At 65.6% G+C, this 18808-nt stretch overlaps 7 protein-coding genes across 7 annotated transcripts in view; 3 read left to right on the top strand and 4 right to left on the bottom strand.

Moving 5' to 3' along the window:
- EMIHUDRAFT_435303 (hypothetical protein) overlaps positions 1–1650 on the bottom strand; it is a 4259-nt gene extending 2609 nt beyond the window's left edge. Inside the window, exons 1-5 of the mRNA XM_005777589.1 lie at positions 1377–1650; positions 967–1213; positions 795–799; positions 310–730; positions 48–130 (exon numbers count right to left, since the gene is read on the bottom strand). Of these exons, the coding sequence (XP_005777646.1) occupies positions 48–130; positions 310–730; positions 795–799; positions 967–1213; positions 1377–1625 (1005 nt within the window). The 5' untranslated portion in view covers positions 1626–1650. The remainder of the gene's footprint in view (positions 1–47; positions 131–309; positions 731–794; positions 800–966; positions 1214–1376) is intronic.
- Positions 1651–4784: 3134 nt separating this feature from the next.
- On the top strand, positions 4785–6214 carry EMIHUDRAFT_421426 (hypothetical protein; the record flags this gene model as incomplete). Its single annotated transcript, XM_005777588.1, has 7 exons — positions 4785–5078; positions 5160–5185; positions 5260–5323; positions 5399–5470; positions 5554–5691; positions 5760–6102; positions 6127–6214. The coding sequence occupies 6 exons, from the start codon at positions 4785–4787 to the stop codon at positions 6063–6065; spliced, it is 900 nt and encodes a 299-aa protein (XP_005777645.1). The 3' UTR covers positions 6066–6102; positions 6127–6214.
- Positions 6215–6363: 149 nt separating this feature from the next.
- EMIHUDRAFT_206392 (hypothetical protein) lies at positions 6364–9338 on the bottom strand (the record flags this gene model as incomplete). The annotated part of the gene is made up of 6 exons (XM_005777587.1): positions 6364–6543; positions 6586–6684; positions 6994–7030; positions 7162–7343; positions 7563–8453; positions 8583–9338. The coding sequence occupies 6 exons, from the start codon at positions 9336–9338 to the stop codon at positions 6364–6366; spliced, it is 2145 nt and encodes a 714-aa protein (XP_005777644.1).
- A 1110-nt stretch (positions 9339–10448) lies between these two features.
- On the bottom strand, positions 10449–10985 carry EMIHUDRAFT_206391 (hypothetical protein; the record flags this gene model as incomplete). The annotated part of the gene is made up of 1 exon (XM_005777586.1): positions 10449–10985. The coding sequence occupies one exon, from the start codon at positions 10983–10985 to the stop codon at positions 10449–10451; it is 537 nt and encodes a 178-aa protein (XP_005777643.1).
- Positions 10986–11037: 52 nt separating this feature from the next.
- EMIHUDRAFT_206390 (hypothetical protein) lies at positions 11038–12766 on the top strand (the record flags this gene model as incomplete). The annotated part of the gene is made up of 5 exons (XM_005777585.1): positions 11038–11046; positions 11334–11492; positions 11621–11722; positions 11874–11926; positions 12670–12766. The coding sequence occupies 5 exons, from the start codon at positions 11038–11040 to the stop codon at positions 12764–12766; spliced, it is 420 nt and encodes a 139-aa protein (XP_005777642.1).
- Positions 12767–14795: 2029 nt separating this feature from the next.
- EMIHUDRAFT_206387 (hypothetical protein) lies at positions 14796–15340 on the bottom strand (the record flags this gene model as incomplete). The annotated part of the gene is made up of 2 exons (XM_005777584.1): positions 14796–14843; positions 14981–15340. The coding sequence occupies 2 exons, from the start codon at positions 15338–15340 to the stop codon at positions 14796–14798; spliced, it is 408 nt and encodes a 135-aa protein (XP_005777641.1).
- Positions 15341–15908: 568 nt separating this feature from the next.
- Positions 15909–18645, top strand: EMIHUDRAFT_206386 (hypothetical protein; the record flags this gene model as incomplete). Its single annotated transcript, XM_005777583.1, has 6 exons — positions 15909–16002; positions 16353–16804; positions 16967–17113; positions 17291–17519; positions 18004–18099; positions 18614–18645. The coding sequence occupies 6 exons, from the start codon at positions 15909–15911 to the stop codon at positions 18643–18645; spliced, it is 1050 nt and encodes a 349-aa protein (XP_005777640.1).
- Between the last annotated feature and the right edge of the window lie 163 nt (positions 18646–18808).

The following is an 18808-nucleotide window of genomic DNA, read 5'->3' as shown; positions in this document are numbered from 1 at the left end:
TAGAAAAGAAAAAGCGCGAGGTAAAAAAGAAAGCGGAGCCCTCAAACGTCGACTCGCAGCGGGCCCACGCCGGGCAGCGTGACTCCAACCGAGGAGGGGAGCGTCTTGGTCAGCAGGTTCGGGACGGCGCCTTTAACGCAGAGATACAGCCGAGATACAGCTGAGGTCATCTCTCGGCCATCTCTCGGCTGTCTCTCGGCTGTCTCTCGGCTGTCTCTCGGCTGCCTCTCGGCTGTACCTCGGCTGTACCTCGGCTGTCTCTCGGCTGTCTCTCGGCTGTCTCTCGGCCATCTCTCGGCTGTCTCTCGCCGCTCCGCACGGCGAGCACGACGTCTTCCGGCCGCGAGGAAACGGGCAGCTGGGCCAGCGCGCCGCGCGCCGCCGCCTTCGCGCTGGCGGCCGGGGCGGTGGGCTTTGCTACCACAGCAACCGCCGCCGAGCTCGCCTTGCCCCCCTGCGCCGCTGCCGTCGTCTTCGCCGCCGCCGCCTCCTTCGCCGCCATTGCCTCTGCCAGCAGCGTCTCTTTCGCCGCCTTGGCCGCCAGCGCCTGCGCCTCCTTAGTCGCTTTGGCCTCTGCCGCCTCGGACGCCCTGGCCGCCGCCGCCGCCTCCTTCGCCGCCTTGGCCTCTGCGAGCTGCGTCTCCTTGGCCGCCTTGGCCGCCAGCGCCGTTGCCTCCTTCTCAGCCTTGGCCTGCGCCACCGCCGCGTTCGCCGCCGCCGCCTTGGCCGCCTATGTCAGTGAGCGTGAGTACCCGTCTCCCCAGTCCCCGTGCGGATCTGCGGATTGGCGCCACGTCTCCTGTCGCTAGTCGCTAGGGCGTGGCGAGGGCCCCGATCTGGAAGGCGGTCGCAAGGTGTGAGGGAGAGGAGTCTGGAGGCGGAGCAGGAGACAAGCCATTCCCTCTCCAGTCGCTAGTCGCTTGGCCATGGGCCAGATCTCGGAATTAAGGCTCTGCCTACTACTACTGCTGGCCGCCTTGGCAGCCGAGGCTTCGGCGAGTTCCGCCTTGGCGGCGGCGGCCTTGGCCGCCTTGGCCGCTTTGGCCTCGGCCAGCTGCGTCTCCTTTGCGCTCGGCGCACTCGGCGCCACCTCTGCCGCCGCCGCCTTTGCCGCCGCCGCAGGCGCGTCTGCAGCCTCGGCGCGGGCAGCCGCGACCTTGGCCGCCGCCTCGAGCTTGGCCTTGAGCGCGGCGGTCTCGTCGATCTCGGCGGCCTGTGGGGGTGAGGGCGATAGCGGGGTGGGGGCGACGGCGGCGGCGGAAAGATGGCGGCGGGCTTGGTGGCGGTGGCGAGGGCGGCGAGGTGCTGGCGAGGGCGAAGGTGGTGTTGTCGGTGGTGGTGGTGCAGCGGCGGCTCGGTGGCGGTGATGGCGGCGCCTTGCTCGGTGCCTTTGCGACCAGCATCATCGGGTACCCCGACTCGTACTGCCCCAACTCAGGCTCAAGAGCAGCCACCGTCGTCGGCGTGGCTGCAATGAGCGCTGCCGCGGCGATGCCAGCGATGGCAGAGCCGAGCGATTCAGCTGGTGGTCCAGGTACGACGGCCGGCCTGGCGAGCTCGAAGACTGGCCACGAGACGCGGACCTGTGGGAGGAGGCCCACAGCGAGAGTGGCCACAGCGAGCATGGCCGCGGCTCTAATGAAGTCGAAGTACACTCGCACCTGTCCGGCACCGCGGATTTTTTCTTTTTATTTGTTTCGTTGGCGAAAAACTCGTGAGAGAGAGAGAGAGAGAGAGAGAGAGATTCTTTTTTTTCGCCGAAACAGTGATGGCAGGTGTCTCTCTCGGAGCGCCTCCTTTGAGCCCGGCCGATGAAGGGGCGTGGCGCCTCCGCCGAAGGGAGTGCGCCTCGGCAGGTCGGGCAGGTGCGGCTGGCCAGGCTGCGGTCGCATTCCGAGCAGATGAGGTGGCCTTGCGGGCACTGGTGGATGTGGCCGTCGCACACGTCGAGGCAGGCGGGGCACACCAGGTGGTCCGCGGCGAGGGCCATATGTCGGTGCACACGAAGACGTGGTATTCGCGTGTGATACGGAAGAATGGTTTGCGGCGGGCACAGCAGAAAGAAAGTGCCGGTTTTTTTCAAAGAAAGAAATGAAGAAATAAAACAGACAACCCCGCATAGCGAGGAGCGATTTCTTTCGCGGTGACTTTCATTAGGCAATGTCGGCGTGCATGCTGCTGCTTTCCTTTGGCGCCGGGTTGTCCCAGCTCGCGCCGCCCGGCACGTGCGACGCAGGATTCTACGCAATCACTAACGACACCGCTGATCCCGACTGCCGCACCTGCCCTTCCGGCTCGTCGTGTGCGTGCGGGGACGGGACGCCGCGGCTTTGTTCGCCGGGCACCATCGCCGCGACTACCGGCCTCTCCGAGTGCGTGCCCTGCGAGGGCGGAAGCTACCAGAATTTATCTGGCACCACCGAATGCAAGCCCTGTTTGCCGGGCCATTTCTGCCCCAGAGGCGCGTCAGTGTCACTGCCGTGCGAGGCTGGTTCCTACTCGGAAGCGACCAACCTCACCGCCGCGGGCGAGTGCACGGCCTGCCCCGCCGGTAGCGCCTGCTCCATGGGCAGCATCGAGCCGACGTCGTGCTTGCCTGGCTTCTTCGCTGCAAAGGAGGGGCAGTCCAAGTGCGAGGCTTGCCCCGCAGGCTCCCAATGCCCCGCAGAGGGAACCTATGAGGCGCTGCCCTGCGAAGTTGGCTACTACTGCCCGAAGGGGACGAACGTCCCCCTTCGTTGCCCCGGCGGGTCGTACTCGAAGGCAACCAACCTCACCAACGCAGACAATTGCACGGATTGCCCCGCCGGCAGCGCCTGCTCCTCGGGCAGCATCGAGCCGACGCCGTGCTCGCCTGGCACCTTTGCCGCAAAGGAGGGGCAGTCCAAGTGCGAGGCTTGCCCTCCCGGCACCACTTCGGGTCAAAGCAGCTACGAGTGCGACCAGTGCGTGGCTGGCCGTTACGCCGTCAGCGCCGGCCAGGGACTTTGCGTCCCGTGCCCTCACCCCCTCAGTAGTGAGCGTGGCGCCGTCATCTGCTCTATCTGCATGGACGACTTCTACTTGAAGGACGCGAGCGCCGACCCGCACGACATCTTCATCTACCCGCTCGAATACTGCGAGGCTTGCCCGCTGTACGCTGCCTGCCCGGACAACACCACCCTTGCTTCCCTCGTCCTCCCGCCCGGCTACTGGCGCGCCAGCCCCTCCTCCGACGTGTTGACGGCGTGCCGTGATTTTGGGGGTGACAGGGCCGGCGAGGCGCGATGCGCCGGCAGCGAGTCGACAGGCGCCTCTCGCCGCCGGAGGATGGTAGAGGCGGGCTCGGACGCGTACTGCGCTCCGGGCTTCAAAGGCCCCGAGTGCCAGCTCTGCGCCGCGGAGAATCACTACCTCGTCGACGGCGACGAGTGCAAGGAGTGCGCTCCGCGGGGCGCGGCGGCGGGCCGCATCGTAGGCCTCGTCCTCGGCCTCTGCGTCGCTTGCGGCCTCGCAGCGTATTGCTACAGCATGACGAGCTGGCGGAAGCAGCCCTGCATTGGCGGTCCTCTCCGCCTTGCTGACCGCGCTAGCGCTCTGTATGTCAAGCTCGGCCCGACACCAAAAATCAAGATCATGTTCGCCTTCTACCAGATTGTCCTCGTGCTCTCTTCGACCTACTGGGCGCAGCTGCCTGACAAGTACACGGGCTTGACCAACCCGTTGGCCAATGTGGTCACCATCGACTGGTCTGGCCTCTTCCTGCCGGAGCAGTGCTTCGGCTACGGTGAGCGGCTCCTAGCCATCGCTCTCGCGCCCGTCGCCCTCATCGCACTGATGATGATCGCGGGAATAAGCCTGCGGCTCCAACGCTGGCGTGCTGCCCCGGCGCCGCGCGCGAGACCGTGGTACGCGGAGGCGGCCCTCGGCCTGCTCGACCTCACGCCGGCGGGCTTGGTGTTTGCTTTCTTCTTCGTGCCCTCCATCACCGCCTCCATCTTCAATTCGTGGAGCTGCCAGGCCGCCCCCAGCATGACTGCCATTGCTCACAACCACATCCCTCAGCCCTCGCGATGTTCTGCTGATAGGCCTACACCATCTCTCCTCACTACGAGGAGCTACGGCAGGTCTCTTACATGCGGCAGGATGCGAGCGTCGAGTGCGACACGGAAATGCACGAGTCCATCACCGACATCGCCGTGGGTTTCATCGTCCTCTGGCCCGTCGGCTCGCTGGTCCTCTACACGTTGCTCCTCGCCGCTTGCTACAAGCCGTTGCAGGCCAAGTCGCCGACAGCGCTGACGCGGGCCACCGCCTTCCTCCACCGGGAGTACACCACGAAGTTATACTGGTGGGATGCGGTCGAGCAGGCGCGCAGGCTCGTGCTGACAGGCTTCGTGCTGCTGATCCCGGAGGAGCGCGCTTTTGTTCGCCTCATGGTGGCGACCGTCGTTTGCACGGCCTACCCTCTCATCCTCACCGTTGCGCGGCCCTACAAGAGGGTCGAGGACCACGTCCTCGCCGTCACCACCAGCATTTTGCTAATCCTCTTGTTCCTCTGCGCCGGTTGGAGCACAATTTTCCTCAGCATCGCGGAGCGGTACCAGGGAGCAGATCCCGCCGACGTCATGGGCTTTGGCAACCTGAACCACCTCGTGAACGCGATGATTGCCGTCGTCTTCGGCCTTCCGATACTCCTTCTCGCTTACCTCACCTACACCGGCTCCATTGAAGCAAAACGCCAGCGTGAGCAAGAGCGTGTGCTCGAGGAGACGAATCGCGCGCTCGCTGACGCCGCGCTCGAGATGGAGGGCGAGCAGTGCACCTTCCTCTTTCTCGACGCAGACGTGATCCGCTCCGGACTGTGCGCCGAGGTTGGCTACAAGACGACGCTGCCGCGGCTGCAGGAGATCGAGGCGGCGCACCCAGAGTGGATCAAGCGGCGAGTGCTCAAGCGGCACCTCGCCTACGGCCGCCAGCACTACCGCAGCGAGATCCTCGCCGTGAGCCACCGCTGGGAGCAGCCCGAAGCGCCCGATGCGAGCGGCGCCCAGCTCAAGGCGATCCGCGAGTACCTTCAGAGCCCGGCCGGCCTCGAGGTGAGTTTCGCCTCTCGTATGTGACTCGAGCGCTGAGACTGTGAACGCACCCTGTTCACGCGCGCACCATGCTGTGAACAGGTGAGCTTCGTCTGGTACGACTACTGGTGAGCCACCGCTGCCCCAGGCGAGTGGCATCGCCGCCCCACGAATGTCACCCCTCCGACGTCACCCCCATCAGGTGCATGCCGCAGGGCAAGCGAACTCCGACCGAGAAGGTCGGCTTCAAGAGGATGCTGCAGAATGTGCGCCTGCTGTTGTGAGTGTAGGCGTGGGGCGAGGCGCATCAATCCCATTTCACAGCGTGTCTCCCTACCTAGGTCAATTTGCTCTACCTCGGCTGCTCCGTCCTCATCCTGCAGGAGCTCTCCTACCTCTCCCGCTTCTGGCGCGTGCCCCGCTGCATCCGCGACACCCAGGCCATGCATCCGCCTAACACAATCTCACCGTGCGCCCTTTATGTGGACGCTTGTAGGACCCAGTTCGAGGCGTGGTGCAGCATGCAGTCGGCCACCGAAGACGGCCTCGGGCCGGCGCCCGCCGCGGAGCGGCGCTGCACCGTCGTCCCCATCCTCCAGGCCACGGAGGGCATGGCGTCCGAGCTCATCATGATGTGAGCATTTAGGGAGATGCACTGGCGCCCGTACCAGCAACTATCTTGCTGGTCACTTCGCATTATAGGTGGGCGAGCCGCAGCGTGGACGAGGCGATCGAGACGCTCGCGAGCCCAGACGTGACCGTCACCAACCAGTCCGACAAGGAGTTGCAGCTGTACAAGTTGCGCGAGCTCGACTCGCTGGTGCAGGAGGCCGTGGCCCAGTGCGCACGCGAGGCCGTCGACCCCACCGTGGTCGAGATCGCGCCACCCAGCCGCGGCTGAATCCGTCGCAAAGCCCCCAGGCTCCAGGTGGCAAGCACCCTGATTCATACATTGTGCCGCCTGTCGAGACACAAGAGGCTATCCATGCATGCATGCGAGCCGCATAGACGGCCATGATTGTCCTCCGGCGCTCCGCGGCCGCGAGCCGCCGAGCGCGACGGAGCACTGCAACGGGAACCAACCGGTCGAGCGAGGTCTTTTTGAGTCTGCACTCTGCCACGCTCACGCTGTCTCCTGTCAGTAAGTTGCTAACAATGACACACACCGCCGCCCGAGCAAGCACCACAATATTTTGTGTCACACGTCGTTAAAACGCAACAAAGAGAAAAGTCGGGCAGCTGCTCACATGTCTTATAATGGCTGCCGCCCATCGATGCGACAGCTCGGCCGCAACATACTCGCTCGCTAGAGCTCCCTCTCGGTCGGGACGGAGCACTTGCACGCCCCTTGCGGCAGCAGCGGCTTCCCGACGAGCTTGCCGCCCGCCGCCCACGCCGGCAACGCCTCCCGCGCGCACTCGCCGCCGGCGCGCTTACAGCGACTCCGCTGCCGCTGGTACGCCTCGAGGCGCTGCGACTCTTGCTCCTGCTCAGGGAGTTGAAGGGGGGGGGGGGGGTGAAGGGGGACCCCGCGTGTCCGCCACCGTGGCCAAGCGGCCGCTGTGCGCTCCTCTTGCTTTATGATGCTCGTGCCGCGAGATGTGATGCCCTTGTGGAACCAGCTCTCCTGCAGGGGGAGAGGCGGCCGCGGTGAAAAGAGAAAGGTGGCAAAGGGAAGAGAGGGCAGGCGGCTGGAGGCGGGGGGAAGCAGGAGAGGCGAGGACGGAGTCCAGTGAGGGCGGGGAGGGGTGAGGCAGTGAGGGGAGGGGAGAGGCGGAGGAGTGAGGCGGCAGGAGGGGGAGAGAGGCGGCACAAGGGAAAAGAGGGGAGAAGAGAGGGACAACAGGCGAGAAGAGGGGCAGCAGGCCTCGTAGCCCTTCGTGTTTCGCTCGCAAAAGGCGCGGTCGGTAGGCGGCAGCAGCCCCGACGTATAGACGGCGGTGGAGCCGTAGAGGGCGACGAGGCTGACGCACCTGTGGACGCACAGGGCGAAGTGTCGCCGCGGCGTTGCTGTATGTGAGAGAGTCGAGAATCGAGAGACACGTGACTAGCTCTCACAGAGGGGGGAGAGCTGAGAGAGGACTACATGAGCTGCACGGCGCACCAGCTGCGGCGCAACTCGTAGGCGCAGCGCTTCGGCCGCCTCTTCTTCGCGCAATGCGCCGGCGGCGTGAAGGACAGCGGGGCGGAGCCGTTGTCGCCGGCGCTCGCCGGAGGCACGAAGAGCTTGCCAACCTTGTCCGCGGGCGTGATCCGGTTGGCGGCTTTTGCCGCCGCCTCGGCTGTCTTCGTCCACGCGAGACGCTCCGCCGCCGCGCGGGCCGCCTCGGCGCCGCCCGCCGCCTCTGCGGCCGCCTCCTCGGGCTGCACCACCCACAGCTGCGGCCACGGGGAGATGTCGTCCGGCGGCTTGAACTTTGCAGACGCGCCGGCGCGGAGCGTGCGCAGCGGCCAGTGTGTCGGCGTCACGTTGGCCGCCCGCCCGGCGGCGGCTGCGAGCATCACGCCGACGAAGGCATCCTCGACCTCCAGCAGCGGCGCGCCCGCCCGCTCCCTCTCCGTCACGCCCTGCAGCACCAGGGCCACCGCATCGCGGCCGAGCGCGTAGGCGGACCCGTCGGCATACGGCGGGTATGTCGGCTCGCCGTACTGCTCGTAGGGCACAGCCCAGCGGCCCCACGACTGGCTCAGCTTGTCTGACCGCACGACCGGCTTGCCGCGCCACACGTAGCCTGCGTAGAGGGCGTGCCGCCGCTGCGGAGGCAGTCTCCAGACCCAGTCGTAGAGTGAGGAGACGTGCACCACCACATCGTCATCCGCCTTGAGCAGCACATCAAAGTCCACCTCCGTCGCGGCCCAGCGCATGGCAGCCACCACCTTGTGCACCAGGTTGCGGTAGCCCTCGGCGGTGCCGAGCAGGCGCAGTGAGTCGCCAGAGATGGCGGTAGTGGAAGAAGGCGACACGCGTGGAGTTGGGGAGCCATCCTCCCCCATCACATAGAGGTACCGCCACGGCACCGGCCACGGCCGGTCTCGCTGCCGCCACTCCTTGCTGAGCCACGTCGCCCGCTGGTGCGTCCGCCGAGCGCGGGAGGCCGCACTCGTCGGGTGCGTCATAATCATCATCAGCAGCGGCACCCTCGGCAGTCCCAACTCGCGAGCGGTGGGGGAAGCGGAGCCGGCGTCGACGGCCCCCCAAGCCTCGACGTGCGCGCGCGTCACCAGCGGCAGTTCGACGGCGGACCTGTCGTCCTCGTCCTCCCACCACGGCATCGCCTTTCCGCACTCGGGCGCGTTGTACGGGAAGCGCGCGTTGAAGGTTGGCTCGCAGTAGGTGCGTGTGGCGCAGTCCCACCGGATGAAGGGCGTGGCGAAGGAGGCCACCTCCGGGAAGTCCTAAATGATGAGTTCATGGATCAGGCTTCTGGGTGCACGCCAAGGGAAACAAGGGAACAGAGTTAAAACGATCTCGTGCAGTGCATTCCGGGTACCGCGTGAGTGGCGAGGCTGTACTCAGTTGCCGACCTTGCACAGGTACTGCAGGAAGTACGCCATCCGGCCAAAGCGCAGCGAGGAGGAGACATACGCGAGGCTGCGCGACGTATTGTGCTGCACGCGGACCGCCGGGCAGGCGAGCACACGCTGGCCGTGCAGCCAGAGCGCGTAGAAGAAGGTCTCGTGCTCCATCACCCTTTGGCGCGCGTCCCACCCGTGCTGCACGAGGGCGGAACGCCGAGCGAGGAAAAAGTTGTGGGTGGCGTCCACCACGCCGCACCCGCCGCCCTGCGCCTGCAGCGTGGCGAAGCGCGCCGCCACCGCCGTGCCGCCGCCGGTCACGCTGAAGGCGAGGTTGAAGCAGTCCGCGCCGCCGCGTACGAGGTCGTCGTAGCAGCCGCCCGCGAGCGCCGCGCCTGGGTCGCGCACCAGCGCGTCGTGCAGCGCGGCGAGGTCGGTGGCCTCGGAAAAGACCACGTCGTCGTCGAGCAGGAGCACAAACTCTGTGGAAGCGCGCCGTACGATCGTGTTGCGGCCGAGGCTCAGGCCGCTGCCCGCCTCGGTGCAGACGAGCGTCACGTTGTGTGTGCGTGCGGCTGTCCGGTCCGCCTTGCAGCCGTCGTCGGCCACGATGACCTCGGCCGTCGCGTACCGCCGCCGGATGGAGCGGAGGAGCCGGTCGAGCTGCTCTCGCCGGAACCCGTACGCCGAGGTGTGCTTGATGCCGATGGTCAAGTCCGACTCGGCGAGGAAAGCGAGCGAGGAGGGAAGGAGGGAAGAGAGCATTCTCACGTGGGAGGAGGAAGGCGCCGTGCACGTCCGCAGTTCTTTCTGTTCTCGTTGTGTGACAGTGGCTCTCGTGGTGTGCAGTGCGCGTGTTGGGCGGTCAAGCGAGCATTGTTCTCGACGCTGTTCACAGAAAAAAAACAACCCCGGCCGCAAGATGCACAAAAACAGACAGTCAGAAGCACACTGTTCACACACACCCATAGACGGACTCGAAATCGGCGAGGATATGTGCTTTCTGTGTTTTGAGACGCTGTCCATCAAGGCAAACAAACAAAAGTTGTTTGGTATTGCTAAAAATCTCTCTCTCAAGGCCCCCGACCGCGTCGAACTCATCGGCGCGGGCTCTCTGAACTCGGCTACGGGACCGGTCCCAGCTTCGGCTGAGGGCTGACAAGCTTTTATGATGTATCTTATTCCGGGGCCGGTGTGCGGGGAGCGAACCTTAACGACCGCCCAGAAGCTTTCTGAGCGAACCAATCGGGCCGGGATCATCAGCATATGTCCCCTTCACAACATCGTGGGCGTTTGAGCGGTATTTGATGAGCACCGCGACTCTGAAGTTCGGCCGGGTGGTCTGCAGACCCCCCCCCCCCCCCCCCCGGAGCAGCAGGGGCTCCGTGGGGTCGCAGAGTCGACGCTGGGAGTCGCACTCGTCAAACCATCGCAGCACCACGCGGTCCGCACGTACCGCCCACGTTCCCTCCACCGCTGAGAAGGCGCAGATCGACCGCCGGGCCGCGTAGTCGTCGTTGAGGAGCGGTTTTTGGAGCCGTACGAAGAAGGTCCAAGACGGGCGAGGAACATATGCGGTCTTTCGACGACCACACGCGATGTGGTATCTGCTTTTTGCTAAAAACGGGCCGCCTAGTGCAGCATCACTAGTACAACACGCAATCACACTGAGAGCTCCACACTAGCCGGTATAGGCGAGCCCCGGCGGCCTCACATATGTGTATGTAAATCCTGCACTGAGAGTCAGACGCTGTTCACACACACCGTCCCCCCCAGGTCCACACTCCCAATTTAAAAATAAACTCGGGGGCACTCCACACTCCCATAGACGGACTCGAAAGTATGCACGACTCCAAGGTTCGTATGCTGCGTATCCTAGCTTATCAACAGCTCCCGGTGTGGTGGCCAAGATTCGCTGCTGCTTCCGTACATTGCGCGGTATAGCCTGTTCTTCATATCATTCGCGAGGTCCCGCCAGCGCAGCTTATCGAGCTCCGTCTTATCGAGCTCCGTCCTTGCCGCGTCAAGCTCGGCCTGCATGCCCGCCGCATCCGTCCTTGCCGCGTCAAGCTCGGCCTGCATGCCCGCCGCATCCGTCCTTGCCGCGTCAAGCTCGGCCTGCATGCCCGCCGCATCCGTCCTTGCCGCGTCAAGCTCTGCCTGCATGGACACGCGTTCTTCCGCCGCATCCGTCCTTGCCGCGTCAAGCTCGGCCTGCATGCCCGCCGCATCCGTCCTTGCTGCGTCAAGCTCTGCCTGCATGGACACGCGTTCTTCCGCCGCATCCGTCCTTGCCGCGTCAAGTTCGGTCTGCATGGAGCGGTACGACGACAGGAAATACGAGGTTGCAAGCATAAAGAGGGTCAGCGCCGCGTGGAAAAGGTTTGGGGTGGTGTCGATGTTGAGAAGCATCGAGGCGAGCAGCCAGAAGGCAGCCAAGAAGGCAGCCATAGAAGAGCCAAACATGAGATCGGTGTGCAGCAACGAGGACGTACTCGAGTACAAATTCCTTAGCCTTGCGCCACGCAGCGCTTGTTTGAGGTATGTTGTTGGCAAATCAAGAGACAGAGCTCACACAGAATCACAGCGGGAGAATAATTCCTTTTGAGTCGGAAATTTCTTTTTATTGGACCTGGGCGCGCCAGTCCCGTGCCCAGTGTCGTGACGCATCTTTTTTTGCGCTAAAATTCTTTTTATTGGCTCTGCTGCGACAGCGTGCACGGAGCTAAGTGCCTCGCCACCCTCGCAGGAGTCGCTTAGGCGGCTCCCGTGGTGTACCTGTGTTGGTGCCAGTGCGCGCCAGTCCCGTGCCCAGTGAGGAGCAAAAATTCTTTTTATTGGCCCTCCAAATCGGACAAGCGGCGCCGCCACAACTTCTGCGTCGCCGCGTTCGCCATGAGAGGGCGAGCCGCCGCCAAGGTGGTGCTTCCCTACCCGCCCTCCCGCCACAGTCGCGTGAGCGACGGGGCTCGCGCCAGCGCAGGCCGCGACAGCCAGCGCCGCTCCAGCCACGCTGAAAGCCGGTGCCGCCGCCGTGCACTCCGCAGGGCGGCGCCTCGTCCAGCGAGTACTACATGGAGCAGGAGAACGACGACCAGATCGGGCTGCTCGCCGGGAAGGTGAGTGCGCTGCGCGGCATCGCCGTCCAGGTGCGCCTGCGCCACAGCCCACTCTGCCGCTGCTCACTGCCGCCACCGGCGCGTCTCTGCACTCTGTTCTCCCGCGGCTCAGAACTTACGGCCGTGGCCCACCTTCGCTGCCACCGCACCGGCTCGTTCACGCACTCCTCCCTCCCACCAGATCGGCGATCACGTGCGCGAGGACAACAAGATGCTCGACGGGCTTGATGACCGGTGCGCGGAGGAGAGACAGATCGAGAGGCGGGGCACACTCAGACCACCGGCTGGGCGCCCCTACCTGGGAGGGACAGGTGGGAGGACAGGTAGGCCCTCTCCCTACCTAGCCGCCGCCAAGGCGAAGCACACTCACACCACCGCGCTGGGACACCGGCGCGGTGTATGGGTGGACGCAAGACCGATGGCGGTGGCGGTGCCCACACTGGAGCGACTCACAGGCCTCGCAAGACCAGGCACAGGGAGGGCTGGCAGCCGCAACCCACCCCGCCTGCCCACCTGTTCCTGTCTGCCTCCCCACCTGTACCTGTACTGTCTGCCTCCCCACCTGCCTCCCACCTATTCCTATCTACCTCCCCACCTGCCTCCCCACCTGTACTGTCTGCCTCCCCACCCCGCCTCCCCACCTGCCTGCCCCGAGGACCGGCGACCAGAGGGGGGCAATCACGCAGACGCCTCCACAGCCGCCGACCGCCTCCCCACCCGTACCTGCACCTGCACCTGTCTGCCCGCCCGCCTCTCGCACGCGCGCACGTCCGCAGCTGGCGGCGCATTTGCCTGCTCACCCCCCTCTGCTCTCCCTGCCCGCAGCTTCGACTCGGCCGGCTCGCTGCTCAGCGGGACCATGGCGCGGCGGGGCACCCTAGATGCGGAATATCTCGCCATATCTCGCCACATCTCGCCATATCTCGAGTCCCACGGACTGGCGCGACACCCTTACCCACCTTACCTCCACACCGCAGGCTGGGCAAGCTCGCGTCCTCGAAGGACTCGAGGCACATGTTGTACCTCGCGCTCTTCGTGGTCGCCGTGATCCTCCTCATCTACAAGCTGCGGTGAGGCGCGGCATGCGGGCACAGCCGGCCTGTAGCTGTACCCGTCTATCTAAATTTAAGGAGAGTAAAGAAACCTTCTCTCTCGCCTAGACACAGAGTGCGAACAGTTTCAGTGTACACCGCGCACACACACGCACAGAGAGAGATTAAAGATTAGAGGTGGGGCAGGCTGGCCGGCAGGGCCAGGCAGGGGGGGGGCAACGCCAACCCTCCGCAACTCCACACCGTTCTGACACCGAGACAGGTGCAGGATGCACACACCGAGACGTGCGAGCTGGCCACACACGCCGCCCTCGTGCCTCGAGACACCGCGGGTTCACGGCTTCGGCCAGCCACCGGGGCTGCACCCGCCGCACTCCTGGGGGTACTCCCGGCGGGCGACCTTTCGGCAAGCCTCCCCCTCGGTCATGTTGAGATTCTCAACCAGCCACGCGATGCGGGCGCCGCAACGGAACTGGGGCTGTCTCCCCCACAGCGTGTCCGAGAACACCGCGGGCGCGAGGGTGTTGAGGACGGCCTCGGTGCAAGAGCTGACGCCGCATGTGGACGGGGGCATCGAAGGCGGCGGCGCCGGGCCGGGCGAGAGGTCGAGCCGACGGCGTTCGGCGGTCTTGGCCGGGCTGCGAACCGCCGAGGCGTGCAAGCACTCCCACGACACAGAGCGGAAGCCACCGAGACGCGCCTACGCAACCGGCGCGCGGGAGCCTCACTGAGGGGCGGTAGCCGGTACATGTACTGCGTGTCGCGTGTCGTGGATGGGGCGCGGGCGCGGGGCGGGGCGTGGGCGGGGTGGCGCGACCGGGGCCCACACTGCGCAAGCGGAGCGGAGGCGCCTGAGCTCCCGGGCGGCTGCGCCGGCCGCGCGGGCCGTGGGCGCAGCGTGGGGCCGGGAGCGGCCTGCTCAGGAGCCTCAGCAGTTAGGTGCTCTCCGTGCTCATGTATCCAGCGTCTCTAGACGATTACAAAGGATCGGACGTTACGCACATTTTGACAGGGACGTCGGAAATCGGACACATCCACTGGGACGAGTCAATTCATTCACTAGAATGACTAGAAAGGGCACCCATGGGGGGTGATCGCACACACACTGAGTGCCAGCCCCACACGGACTCTAGTCTACACGCATCGGCATGCCCTCTACAAAACCACCGCTGTGCGGGCATGCACGACTTGTGGTACGTGCCCCGTGATCAGCGGAAAGTAATGCCGCTCGAGAGTACCGCCATCGCACCCCCTCGACGGCTCGCGCGCGCCCCGTCCGCTGCCCAGGCGCCGGAGCCGCCCGCCAAGAAGGGCTCCCGCCTGAAGCGCCCCGGCACGATCTGAGCGCGGCGTTCGCGCCGTGCGTGAGTCTCGGGATCGGACCCTCGCTCCGCATGCACGCGCGACCGTCCTCGCCGATCAGCGGCGGGTGAGCCTCGCGACGCGCTTGCCGGCGCCGGCCGCCAGCACAGGCGCACAACCTAGGGCTTGGGGCGGCGGCTCCAAACGTCGGTAGAGATCAACAGTGACCACGATCAGTGCGAGGGAGAGGTGGGTTCGGTCTTAGACAAGCCCTCCGCCTCCCGATGTAAAGCCGTATGAGTTGATTGGAGATTGCGCGGTTTCTTCCCGTCTAGACGCTGGCCACAGATGTACGCTCAGCAGGGCGCGGTGGCGGCGCTCTGAGCCCTCCCCAATTTCTCGCTTGCCCATGCGTTGGCGATTCATAAACGAGAATGGAGAATGAGACAGCAGAGCCAGAGACGAGAGAGACAGGAGACAAGAGAGGAGTCAGAAGGACACACGCTGTGGCAGCGCGACAGGAGACTGGAGAGTCGGCCCAACTCCTCTTTCCCCTCCCCCCCCTCGTTGCCTCACATCATGTTCGTAAGAGCCAATACGGTAAAAGGAGCGAGCAATCTCGCACATCGCTGACCGCTCCCTCGCCTTCTCTGACTATTTCACGAACAGGCCGCTCGCGGCACAGCCGGCGCACAGAGACCACAGAGACCTCCAGCTCGCACTGCCCGCAGCGGGATCGTGCCGCCGTTCTAGTAGTCGGCGGGGTCGTCGAAGAGCTTGCCGCCGAGCGAGTCCGCCTGGGCAGCCGGGTGGCGACTGGCGTTGAGGCGGTGGGCGCAGCGGGGTGTTGCAGCGGGCGTGCGACTGGGGCGGCGTGTTGTGGCGAGGGCGAGTAGCTGGGCATGGTGCGACAGCGAGGGAAGGGGGCTGCCACCTCGCGGAATGACGTCGCGGTGCCCTGCGCCTCTGACTGGATGTACAGCGTCACAAGAAAAACGACCGGGATGAACAGGCCGAGGATGACGGCGAGGAAGGTGCCAAAGGAGACGTCGAGGCCGATGGTGCCGCCGTCCACGGCGACGACTAGGGTGGAGAGAGAAACGGTGAGCGGCGGGTCGAGGCCGGGCGATGCGCCGGAGGTGGGAAGGTGCACCGCCAGCGAGCGTCTCCGAGAAGGAGGCGAGCGTGGAGTCGGCGGAAGGGCGACGGGCGCCGCGGCAGCGAAGCCGCGCTGGACCGCGAGCGACGGCGAGACGACGACGAGCGCGGGGCTGGAGGTGAGCAGAGCGAACATGGGGATCTGAGTCGATCGCGTTCGAAGATTGCCAGGTTGGTGCCCATTAGCGGCGAAAAGAATTCGACCAGACGTCAAGATGTCCAGCCCGGAGAAAAGAATCTGGGAACGACTCGAGTACCACCTGCGCTTGCTTTCGCAACCAGCACGCGTGCCATTGACCCAGCCGAGACCTCGCTCGGGTGAGGACGGATTGAAGTTCTCTGTCAAAGCGGGTAACCTGCGATCTCACCCCCCCCCCCGCCGCCGCCGCCCCCCGACTTGCGTTTCGATTTATCAGACTTATGCGAGACGTTTTACGATCCTCCAATTTGTTTAGTTAGGCCTTCTGCTGCCTCGGGGCGAGGCATGCCTCGCGCTGGCATTGACGGCCGATTCGCACGCACGACCGTGAGAGCCGCCCTCGCCTGCGTGCTGCCCACGGCAGTGGCCCAACCGGCTGCGTCCATCCCCTACCTGCCAAGCCTACCGAATTTCTCCTCTGTCATCGACTCGTGTGCGTGCGTCGGCGCAGCGGCGGTGATCGAGGTTCACGAGAGCGAGACGGGCGAGCACCTCCCGGATGGGTATGGCGTTGGCTGTGCTGCGCATGATGCCACCCACCCTCACGTGCTTCCTGCGTGCAATGTCTCTGCGGCTCCAGCGTGGTGCAATCGACCCTGGTGCTTTGTCCTCAGCCACGCTTGCCAGACACTGGGACGTGAAGAATATTATTCAGGTGTTTACATTGCTGATGCTCAAACCCCGGGGCCCCATCGCATTCCGCAAGATTTCATTGATCAATTTGTCAGATTCGCATATCTTAATTCGCATGTCCGCTGTGCGGGCTGTGCGGTGCCGCTGTGTTTTCTTTTTCTTTGCACATGGTGCACTCCGAGTCTGGCGAGTAGAGGCCCCGCCCACCCAGGGTACCCTCTCCGAGGACCCATTGCTCCAAGAGACCTCGAGAGAGCGTGCGTGTGCCTCTACTCGCCAGACTCCGAGTGGCCTTTTAAAATTCTTTTCTTTGTAGCGACCGCTGGCGGGTCGCCGATGCATTCCACCTCCTCGCTCCGGCGCCAGCGGGACCTCCTAAGAGCCTCCCTATGGAGCACGCTCCAGGCCACTGACGACGGGCTCCTCGATGACACGCTTGGTGTTCTCGAGGCGGAGTGTGCTCCGTCCGGCGGCGGCGCGGGTGGCGAGCGGGCGGCGGCAGCGATGCGTCTCTTTGCGGTGCTCGCTGCTCACTCGCTACACCCGAACCAGCTACGCCGGCTGCTCGCGCTGCACACGGCGACTGGCGAGGGCGCCCTGCTGCACGCCCTGACTCAGGCCATCTCCCGCACAGCCAGTGAGCCGCTCGGCACGCCGCGCCGGTTCTTTGCCTTCAACGGCGTGCACCCGCCGGCTCCGCAGCCGCCGCTGCAGGGCGAGTGCTTTGGCCGCGACGCCTTTGTAATCTGGTTCTGGCTGCGGCTCGACGTGCCGCCCTCGCCGAGGCCTCCTCGCTCTTCGAGCGGCTCGCCCTCGTCCAATCGGCACACCGGGACCGGCGGCGGCGGCGGCGGCGGCGGCGGCGACAGCGGCGACGGCCGTGGGAGTTGGCGGCGCAGCGACGAAGGCGCCGACGGGGCGGCGCCGCAGAGCGTGTGCTCCTTCCTCGCCACCGCCGGCCACGGCGTCGAGGTGTCGTTGCGAGGAGGCTTGCTCACGGTCGTCGCGATGAGCCCTAAGGGCGGGGCGGCGTCGGCGCAGGTGCCTGCGCCTCTGTCGGCCGGCGAGTGGCACTGGGTGAGCCAGCCGGCGCGCCGCTTCTTCTGGCCCTTTGAGAGCGGTGGCGAGCCTCGCTCTCCTCCGCGTGGAAGCGGCGGGAGCGGCGGCGGCGGCGGCGGCGGCGGCGGCGGCGGCGGCGGCGGCGACGGGTCGGGGTCGGTGCCTCGGCTGTGCGTGCGTGTGGATGGGGTGGAGGCGCTGCGGCAGCGGTTCGTCTTCCCCGCTCCGACCAAGGACCTCCGCCACTGGAGCGTCGGGGGGCCGCTCCCTCCCGGGGTGACGGCGCACGAGTCGACCTGCGCCCCGCTGTCTGGCGCTCAGCTCGCCGAGCTGCTGCTGCTGCCCGCCGCCGCAGCTGGGTCTGCGGCGGTGAGCGGCGCCTGCGCGGCGCTCTCCGCGTCGCGCGCCCGCTCGCTCGAGGAGGGTGCGGCGGCGTGCGGGGTCGTCCCAGCCCTCTCCCTCCGCCCCTGTGGGCTGTTCGGTGCTCGGCGCCGCCACGCCCCTACCAGCCTTTATGAGGGGCGGCGGAGGCGGAGGCGGAGGCGGCGGCGGCGGAGGCGGAGGAGGCGGCGGAGGAGGCGGAGGCGGAGGCGGAGGAGGCGGAGGCGGAGGCGGAGGGAAGGGCAAGCCGCCCGTCGCGCTCGTCGGCACGCGGCGCTCTCCGCTCGAGGCCTTCTGCTGCGCTGGCGGTGCTGCGTGCGTCCCTCGCCCCTCGCCTCCACGGGAGGACGGCGTCTCCTCACACCTGCAGCTGTGGACAGGTGCCCGTGCGGCCCTCGCCCTCCTCTCCGCGTGTGCAGTCGGGCACGTGCAGCACGGCCAGCACGGCCAGCACGGCCAGCACGGCCAGCCACCTCCTCCTCCTCCTCCTCCTCCTCCTCCGGGGCCAGTGCCTCTGGCGGCGACAGCGTCGGCGACGGCGGCGGGCGCGCTGCGCCTCTTCCGGCTGTGCGTGTGCGGCAGCGAGTGCGAGGCGAGGCAGGCTAGCGACGAGGGGCCGGTCGGTGTGCCCCTTCCATGACTTGGCCATGACATGTCCGGGACATGTCCCCTCAGGCGAGCGACGAGAGGCTCGTCGGCGTGCTCGCCGGCATAATTTACATGCTGTGTATCAGAGTCAGTACTTTCATTTGCATTTGCGGGCGCAACAAGAGTGGAGGCGGATCGCCATCTGGATTCAGAATAATTTTTTCGGAAACTTCTTTTTTTATCGAGCCTGTCTGCTGTGAGAGAGAGTTGTTTTGTTTAAATTTTTTTTATTTTCCGCTTCGTTCCAGTGCAGCGGAGGGGAGCGCCACACTCACAAAGAACCCTGCACAAAGATCGCAAGGGCGGGGATAAAGAAAGAAAGAAAACACACATGGAGGACGGCACGCCGCCACCACACAGGGATTTTAAGGAGAGGAGTGTCGTGCTAGCCGTCGCCCACCCTCGGGTGTCTGCCCGCTTATCGGTAACTGCCGTTGCAGCAGCCCGAGAGCTGGTAGCGGAGACAGCAGCTGCGATGGTGGTCCGTAGGCGAGGAGAACGGTAAGGGGATTCTGCTGTAAGGAGAAGCAAGAGGGGATACTCGTGTCCACACAGCCGCAGTGCTGGCGGAGATGCGCTCTGTCGCAGAAGATCCGCAAGCACCCAAGTTGATGTTGCGGTTGTTCTCATTCTGCTCAGCCTCCGAGCCAAGCAGTCGGTGGCCGCTGTGCCACCGTGCGCCGA

Source organism: Emiliania huxleyi, assembly GCF_000372725.1.
Source record: "Emiliania huxleyi CCMP1516 unplaced genomic scaffold EMIHUscaffold_26, whole genome shotgun sequence".
Lineage (NCBI taxonomy): Eukaryota > Haptophyta > Isochrysidales > Noelaerhabdaceae > Emiliania > Emiliania huxleyi.
Note: the sequence above shows the minus strand (reverse complement) of the source record. Positions and strands in the feature narration are given on the sequence as shown.